Source organism: Papio anubis, chromosome 2 (assembly GCF_008728515.1).
Source record: "Papio anubis isolate 15944 chromosome 2, Panubis1.0, whole genome shotgun sequence".
Lineage (NCBI taxonomy): Eukaryota > Metazoa > Chordata > Mammalia > Primates > Cercopithecidae > Papio > Papio anubis.
Genome location: NC_044977.1, coordinates 187240477 through 187250082, shown reverse-complemented (window position 1 = coordinate 187250082; position 9606 = coordinate 187240477). Strand labels below are relative to the sequence as shown.

The following is a 9606-nucleotide window of genomic DNA, read 5'->3' as shown; positions in this document are numbered from 1 at the left end:
GAAGATGCCTCAGAGACTCTAAAAAAATTGGTCTATAGACCGCTCTAGACATTTTTTAACCTTTGTTGTTTTTTTTTTCTATTTCCTTAGAAATACTTCATACCTAGTGTAGGGTATACTAGGTATAATACTTCTTATTAAAGATCTGTTTGTCTGCATCACCTATAGAGGCCTAGTCCACCTTCAGTGCCACCTTCTGGAATGGGACACAGCGATTTAACTGAACCCATCTATTCTCAGGATTAAGAGACTGACTAAACAAGATGTGAGATAATATATTTAAATTTACTTTTTTCTGTTTATCCCAATTTGTCTTTCCATTTTTTGTCTATTTGTATCTAACAACCTCTATTCCAAATCTCTCCAAAGCTATTAGTTTGGCTTTTAATATGTGAAATGCTTTTTAAGTTTCAAAGTGGGGATTGAAGTAAATAAAAAATATTTTACTCCAAAATATATTTCTTTAACATATTCTGAAGTGATCCCGAAAATGTGTCTTTCGTGGAGGAAATTTGCATCTGTAGATCTGTAGAGAATTTGCATTAATGCATCCAGCCCTCCCTTGTCCAGATCTAGGAAAGATTAACTGAGAGTTTGATACCTTTAAAGGACTGAAAATCAACATTCACCATCTAAATTCTCTGAGGGCTGCTGCCGATGAGGTTTCATGAACATAACAAATCCACCTTTGCTAGCCAAGCCTCTTCCATTCTCTCTCCCATCACCTGCCTTGGAACGATTGATAAAAGCTGGTTGTGGCCATGCTCTGAGTCTGCATTCTTTCTGTAACCTTAAGATGTTACATAAGCATCTGTACCTCCAGGGAGAGTTGAGGTCTTCATTCTGAAGGTTCCCATGTGTAAATGTTAAATAAATTTGTGTGATTTTCCTCGTATTTATCAATTGGCCTCATGTCAGTGGCTGTTAGCAAAGCTCCAGGGGGCATTTGGCCCCTATACTAGGCTGTCATAGAGCAGCTGTGTCTAGACTTGACCTCAAATCAAGCAAAGCTTCCATAATTAGGGAGCAGTTTTACTTTTAACGTGAAGTGTTAACGTGAAACCCAGAAGATGAAACCCACAAATAAACCTGCTCCAAAAGTAAATCCATCAACCTGCACAGAAGTGAAACAAAGATGTTTGTAAAGTGTGAGATACCATTTCTGTTCGTCTTAGAAATGTAGAGCCAATGAATGTACCATTCAACAATGAACACTTAGCACCAAGAAGACCTTTTGGGTCATGAAGAGAATGTCGGCCTGTAAGTCCAAAGACCTGGACCCCAGATTTTGCTCTGCCCAAGAGTCTATAAAATTTGAGACAAGTTAATTTCCTCTTGCAAGCTCCAATTTCCTGAATTGTTTTAAAAAATGGGGTTGGACTAAATGAAACTTTATGTTTTTGAACCTCTTAGCTGTATGACTGTGTGAACAGTATTTAATGACTTTTAAGTTGCTATCTATTAAATGATACACTTTAGTACACCCCCTGTTTAACTCAAAGGAATATTGCGACAGTAGATAAAAATATCAAAAGTAACTTTGAAAATCTGATTGGAAATTAGAAATATATTATCATCTCATGTCTTTTGTTATTCATAAATTACATAACATGAGGAAGTAAACAAATGTCTGAGAGAATCTTGGTGACAGTGATGGAAAAGAAATAGAAACATAATGGTTGAAGAGGTGAACCCACAATGATTGATGAATGGGAGGGAAAATTTATGGTAAGTTCTTTTCTAAATCGATTCTTTTGTGATATTCTCACCTTGCAATTTTAATATAAGAACAATGATTGTCAAGATGCTCAACAAAGTTTGCTGAGAAAAGGACATAACAGGGCTGGGTGCAGTGGCTCACGCCTGTAATCCCAGCACTTTGGGAGGCCTAGGTGGGCGGATCACGGGTCAGGAGGTCTAGACCATCCTGGCTAACAGGGTGAAACCCCGTCTCTACTAAAAATACAAAAGAATTAGCTTGAGTGGTGGCCTGAAAGTCCCAGTAGCTACTCAGGAGGCTGGGGGCAGAATGCGTGAACCAGGAGGTGGAGCTTACAGTGAAGCTGAGATCGAGCCACTGCATCCAGCCTGGGGCGACAAGTGAGACTCCCTCAAAAAAAGAAAAGAAAAGAAAGAAAAGAAAAGGACACAACATACAAATTGATTGGATTTCACTCAACAGTGATTCAGGAAGCACTGTATTCAACTCTCTTTAGTTTAGTAGCTAGCTGAAATTTCTACGGTCTCAGTCTTCATACAAACATTCAAGGCCGGGCCCAGTGACTCACGCCTATAATCTCAGCACTTTGGGAGGTGGAGGCGGGAGAATCACAAGGTCAGGAGATCCAGACCATCCTGCCCAACACGGTGAAACCCCGTCTCTACTAAAAATATATTTTTAAAAAAGTAGCCGGGCGTGGTGGCGGGCATCTGTAGTCCCAGATACTCGGGAGGCTGAGGCAGGAGAATCGCTTGAACCCGGGAGGGGGAGGATGCAGTGAGCCGAGATTGAGCCACTGCACTTCACCCTGACCAAAGAGTGAGACTTGGTCTCAAAAAAAAAAAAAAAAAAAAAATTCGTGTGAAAATGAGTTCCCCATATAATTTATCATAACTTGTTGTGGTTGAGCTAAAAAATGTTGAGATGGGTGATAATCAAGGGTGGTAAAGGCATATGTGGAAACCAATCAAACTTGATTAATTTTACCTCATTGTCATAATGTTCTCAGAACATCAAGAAACTGGAGGACTCAAAGAGTTACTTGGTTTTTAAATAGCAATTAACTAGTTTCTACTCAAATATAATGTGGCAACTTTTAACAACCTTGAAGAGTGACCATACTTGGTATATCTCTAGATATGAAGAAATAATGTTCAATCTATTTTGAAGATGATGCTGATTAAAAAGCAGTGTTCTTGGCAGGATTCAGGAAGTTCTGTTGTATCTACAGGCATTCACTAACAGCAGAGGTTCATTAAACAACTGCATGATAAAGAAATTTATTTTAACTGAGTGATTCTGAGAATGAGAGAGTTGAGATAAAATACTGACTATTTATTGTGGTTTTAGAGCATGAGAAGGAGGAAAAAAATGGGGGGATTTAAATTAAGAGAAGATCAGGGCTAATGTGATACTTTTGAGGCCTCTAAATTATTGTTCTAAGGATTATCTCGAGAGAAGCAGAAGGCAGAATTCCCTCTTCTCTGGCCTCAGATTGTTAAAGCAGTTCCAGTTTGTCTTATTTTTAGGGAGCGGGGATGCACCTTCTATAAGCCCTATTGGAAGAAAACATATTGCTAAGATTTCACCTTCAAAAAATATTTATTTAGTGTTTAAAGGATATGTATGATTAAATGCTGTGTTTAACATATCCACTCAGGATGTAATCTTTCTGGATTTTAATTCTATGTGTAGCATTTATACTCTATGTGGCACTGTAAATTAATATTTCTAAGCCTTCCATTTATTTGTATAATAATAATATTAGCTAATACTTATTAAGAAATTAACATGTCAGGTACTATTATAAGTGCTTAGTATGTATCTATTTATTTAATCCTCAGGACAATGCTATATGGTAGAAATTATTATTCTAATTTAATGAAGGAGTGTTTCAGAATTTAAATAAGTTCCCATAGCTAACAAATATTGATAGATGACCTGGAATTTGAACCCATAAAGCCTGATCTCTTTAGCTGGCAACTTTAACCCTTATACATCAATACTTCTCAAGATATTGGAGATAGTGATAGTATTGCTTTATGAAATAAAATGATTAAGTGAAGCAATGCACATAAAGTGCCAAGTATAAGGCCTGGAACAGTAAAATTTTAGAACTGTAATATCAACTATCACTTGCATGTATTGTGTATCCAATATATTGTAAGCCCACTACAAGCATCTAATTTAATCTTCATAATACCTCTACATTATTACTGAAATGTACAAGCTGTAGAAAAATAAACTATCTTAACAGGAACAAGCTAATGAATGAATGAAAGAATCAGGATTTGGCTAAAGCATTTTGATTCCATAGCTAATGCTCTTTCTGCTGTGCATTTTCTCTCCTATGCTCCACGTTATCATAATTCTAATAACGTACTTATTGAAAACAAAATGATGTGTATCACTTGAATGTGTCTTCTTCATAACACAGGGATTGTTATACATTTATGAAGGAGATTTAATATATTGACTAGGATTTTAACCCTTATCTGCATATTAATATTCAATGGTTAATTACATAGGAGTCTGAAAACAACTAAATCATTAATTTTGGAGAGTAAAGCAGAACTAGCACATTCTTTTGCTTTTTAACTATCATTTAAGTGATTTAACATTAATATACTATACTAATTGAATACATAGATGATTGAAAAAGTGAATTGATAAGCTAGGAAATCAAAAAGGGAACTTATAAGCAAGAATAGATTGATTACTCCATTGTGAAATGTTAATCAAATGCCTGCATATATTGTTACTTATTCAAATTGTACTCACAATTGGAATCAATTAGCCTCTGGAATTTGAAAGCCGGTTTCTACCAATCCGATCCATGGGGATACCAAATCGCCTTTTTGGATGATCTGCTACTTTCCTGAAACAAACCAAGGAGGACATTGTTAAGCTAAAGTGCAAGTTATTGATCATTATTTTTGTTCTTTTATTTTATGGAGATCTGGGGGCTTTCTCTGGGAGCTGGAATAAACATGATAGTTCTCACTCACCAGTACCCACTATATGCCAGACACTATCTCATATTTTCAACATCTGTGGGAGTAGATATTACTAGATATTATTAGCTCCATTTTACATATGAGGAAACTGAGGCTTAGAGAAGTTAACTTATCCAAATTCAAATAGACCAAAACAAAAGCCAGGTCTTATCAGCATACTAATCTGCCAACTAAGTGCTTTAGTTTGAGAAAATCCTTTCCCCCTTCAAATTGTATTTTCCTGTTATTTGGTGAAGATTAAACTGGAACAGTAGTTTTTCACAAACTTTGCTTCAGAATGGCTCATCTAAAGAAGGATGATGGTGGGAGAGGAAAGAGTATGATACTAAGACTGAATGTAGAGGTAAATGTGCCTCTCATGCCTTCCCTTAGACTTCACCCAGAGAAGCTTTGTATGTGGTAGTCGACATTTGCTTATATTCTCTTTGTTAAATACTGTTTGAAATAAATTAAACATCTTCATTATTAAAGCGAAGTATAAAAAATCCACACAGTACTACCAAAGGTCTAATATAACTTCCAGCTTATATTTTCTATAAATTACCCCTTTAAAAATAAGACGCATTTTAGAAACTTTTCAATTTGATTTGCTAATATTATCATCACTTAGTTCTATCAAGCCAAAATCCTAACAAGAGAGGATCCAGAACTTTCGTTGTATAACCTTCACTGGCCGTGGGAATTAAGACCAGTGTGAATCTTTATGAAGAAAGAGACAGCGGGGAGAGTCTAAGAAGCCTATGTAAATGAGTGATTTATCTCATAGAAAAGGTAACTGGCTTATAATAGTGTTAGGCTTACTGTTGACAAAATATACATGCAGAAAAGAGGGCAGAAAGGAGGGCATATTATAAAAGTATTAGACATGTACAGATTTTAAGTGTAGTAAATTCCCAGACCAAGAAACAGAACATTACCAGCAGACAAACACTTTTGCAATGAGAAATACACTTAAAAGGCTCTTCTCCCACCAAATGTAAGGAATTCTGCTGGAGTGCAGTGATGTGATCATGGCTTACTGCAGCCTCAACCTCCAGGGCTCAAGTGATCCTCTCACTTCAGCCTCCTGAGTAGCTAGGACTGTAAGTGTGTGCCACCATGTCTGATTAATTGTTTTGAATTCTTTGTAGAAATGGGAGTCTTGCCATGTTGCCCAGGCTCATCTCAAACTCCTGGGCACAAGGGATCCTTCATCTTGGCATCCTGAACTGCTGGAATTAAAGGTGTGAGCCACCGTGCCTGACCCGCTTCCATTTTTTGACCAATAGTGATATACTTCATTGCTTGAAAATCTCAGTGATGTAGGACATAGTGTCTCACAAGGAAACTTAATTTTCAGGAGTTTAAACAGTCAAGAAAATATTTGCTTCAGAACATTTTCAATAACTTTTTTAGTTCTTCTGTAATTCCTAGTATCATATTATTAAACTATGCTTATTTACCAATAATTACTTTATACTAGTTTAAACACTAAACATGAATGAAAACCTCAATGCCTTTGAGGCTTTTCTTATTATGATTTAATTGTTTTTTCTATTATAATTTACTGTGTATCTGCTATGTATAAGGTTCTTTTTGCGGCTGTTCATGGGTGGAAGAAATGAGTCAGAAATAGCCTTTTCCCTCAAAAACCTATAACTGACTACTCTCAGATTGATGATGATTTAATGTAAATAGTAGAGGAAAATAATTATGCCAATTTTTTTCCTTAACTACATGGTCATATCAGTGCTCCTGATATTACTATGAAGTAAATAACTTAGTAAAGGTCTTGGAGGCCAGGCCGAGTGGCTCATGCCTATAATCCCAGCCTTGTGTGCATAGCACCAAGCACAGAATCTGGCACAGAGAAAGTATTAAGTAAATATTAATTGTCTTTAAGTACATTATTTTAATTAGAATTAATCAATGTTTATAGATATTTTTAACGTACAAGGTACAACAGTAAAAATCTCTCATGTTCTCCATACTTTCCAAGACTTTTTTTTTCCCCCTGAGTCAGAGTCTCGTGCTGTCACCCAGGTTTGAGGGCAGTGGCACGATCTTGGCTCACTGCAACCTCAGCCTCCTGGATTCAAGCGATTCTCATGCCTCAGCCTCCCAAGTAGCTGGGATTACAGGAGTGTGCCACCACGCCCTGCTAATTTTTGTATTTTTAGTAGAGACAGGGTTTCATCATGTTGGCCAGGCTGATCTCAAACTCCTGACCTCAGGTGATGCACCCACCTTGGCCTCCCAAAGTACTGGGATTACCGGCCTGAGCCACCACACCCAGCCTACTAGTTCTTGAAAGCAAATGGGGATCTTGGTCCTGCCACTGTAAGGAACTGAATTCTGCCAACAACGTGAATGAGAGGAAGTGAAAAACCAATCCTCCCAGGTGTTTGAAGGACTTGTGAGAAAGGGAAGGAAACAGCAGCTGGGGAAAGCAGTCACATGATACCTGCACTGATTCCCCAAACTCCTTTTAGAAATAGACGTTGTCAGGAAAAAAACAATACATTTACTTTTTTTTTTTTTTTTTTCTGAGACAGAGTTTCGCTCTTGTTGCCCAGGCTGGAGTGCAATGGCGCAATCTCGGTTCACTGCAACCTCTGCCTCCCGCGTTCAACCGATTCTCCTGCCTCAGCCTCCCGAGTAGCTAGGATTACAGGCACCTGCCACCACGCCCAGCTAATTTCTTGTATTTTTAGAAGAGACGGGGTTTCACTATGTTGGCCAGGCTGGTCTTGAACTCCTGACCTCAGGTGATCCACCCACCTTGGCCTCCCAAAGTCCTGGGATTACAGGTGTGAGCCACCACGCCTGGCCCCTTTTACTCTTTTAGAGATACATATGATTAAAACAACATCCTTTGGTCTCTCCTACCAAAATTTATTTTCTCAAAAATGAACCTAAATAAGTGAAAACGTGTTTTTCTTTTTTGCTTTACTGCAGTTGATCTTTCCCTGCTCAATCAAATAAGACGCAGCTACGGTATAGTGGAAAGCAAAATAAATTCTGTTTTACTTCCTTTCTTTCCCTTTTCCGCATTCTCTCCTCACCTTCTTTCCCCCAGATTTGATCCAAAATGTATTAGAAACCAGGAGATGGAGGATTTGGGTTCTACTTGATTCTTTTACTTACTGATAGTATGACCCTCTGCAAGTCTTTTATTCTAAGCTACTCTTTCCTTTTTGATAACATTCAGATAATACTTGCTATGCCCGTCTTCTGGAGCTGTTTATTCACTTAACAAACTTATTTGTTAAGTGATATTTGAATGTTTCATGCACTACCATGTGTTACACGGACTTAACCATGTGTTATGTGTTGTTCTCTGCATTGGTGTTACGATGGTGAACAAGACAAAGGTTACCTCTCAGGGTTCACATTTTACATTGAAAAGAGCTAATGAGGTAACACATGTAAAAACATTTCCTACATTTCAACTGACACTAATTTTTCCTGCCAGGCTAGTCCAGTGGTTTTCAATTTGTAATTATTTCTGTAGATAAAAAGCTTTATAAAAGACAGCAATATCTGAAAAGTAAAGAATTGTCCCGGTAAAAAAGTATCCCTCTTACTCCATATATAGTGGCCACTGACAGACCTTCCAGAAACACTGTAGGTTCCTCAAAGCGAGTTTAAGTGAAAACTACTGGTCAACTGGATAAAATAGTAACTCATGGTTTTACTCTAGCAATAAATTCATAATTACTTTGATTCATCTTATCAAGTTGGAGATTGGTTGTAAATGCTTACAGATATCTGGAAATCAAATAAGAAAAATAAATATAACAAATATATATATATATAAATCAATTCACTTTTAAATTTTTAGTACTAATACAAAATAAAAATAATTTTCATAAAGCACATAATCAGAAACCGTAACAGCCTGGTGAAATACTTTCTATACAATCTATATCCATCAGAAGTGAAACAGCAAGCTAGTAGTAATTTTAACATTTTTGCTGATATGAAATATCTATGTATATATAACGGTACTATATTCTAAAACACATTCACTGGCATGAATATAGTGGATGAAAAATTAATGTTAGATAGAAAATATAATCTTAAAACCAAAAGGCAAAGTTGTACTTTTTGACTATCTAGTCCCTCTTGTGACAAAATGATGGTATGACATGGCTTATATGATATATGCATTTAAAACAACCCACGTTTTCCATTCTGAAATATTCTGTAAGTAAAGTAGTTTAAGGATGTAGAATATTTATCAAACTAATATGATGACAATGATTAGATTGTTTATTTTAAATGCAACTTTAATTTTCACACGAAAATCTAAACTTCCTATGTGAAACAAGATTTTCTTTAACATTTATAGTCTTGGATAACTCCATTTCTAAAGGTATTTTACATTCTAAAAAACAGCAGTTGGAAAAATTGTATTTAAACTTTTTATTGAGAATCACTTCACACATAACAGAGTCTATACATTTATCTGTGTTCAATTTAAAGAGAGTAAAAATAGCCCTATTCCCAGCAGCAGCATAAGAAATAGAGCATTACCAGTACTTTAGAAATTCCGGTATTCCTCCTCCCAAACTGCAACTGTTGCATGGCTCAGTCCCAGAGTAATCTATAGACTAAATTTTGGTCTAATAATTCCCTTGATTTTCCTCATAATCTCAGAATCTATATGTATTCTTCAAAAATCTGTTGTTTACTTGACAGTTCCAGAATTTCACTTAAAAGGAATTGAGTACTACAAACAATGTACAGCATTGTGACTATAGTGATAATGTTGATATTAACATGCTAATAATGTAAATATTAATTATTATGTTGTTAATGAGGTTAATAATAATCTATACTTGAAATTTGCTAAGAGCAGATCTCAAGTGTTCTCACCAAAACAAA

At 36.3% G+C, this 9606-nt stretch overlaps 1 protein-coding gene across 1 annotated transcript in view; it reads right to left on the bottom strand.

Annotated features, from left to right (window-relative positions):
- Nucleotides 1-9606, bottom strand: part of OSTN (osteocrin) — a 59760-nt gene that overhangs the window by 11906 nt on the left and 38248 nt on the right. Inside the window, exon 4 of the mRNA XM_003895275.5 lies at nt 4502-4598. Within this exon, the coding sequence (XP_003895324.2) occupies nt 4514-4598 (85 nt within the window). The 3' untranslated portion in view covers nt 4502-4513. The remainder of the gene's footprint in view (nt 1-4501; nt 4599-9606) is intronic.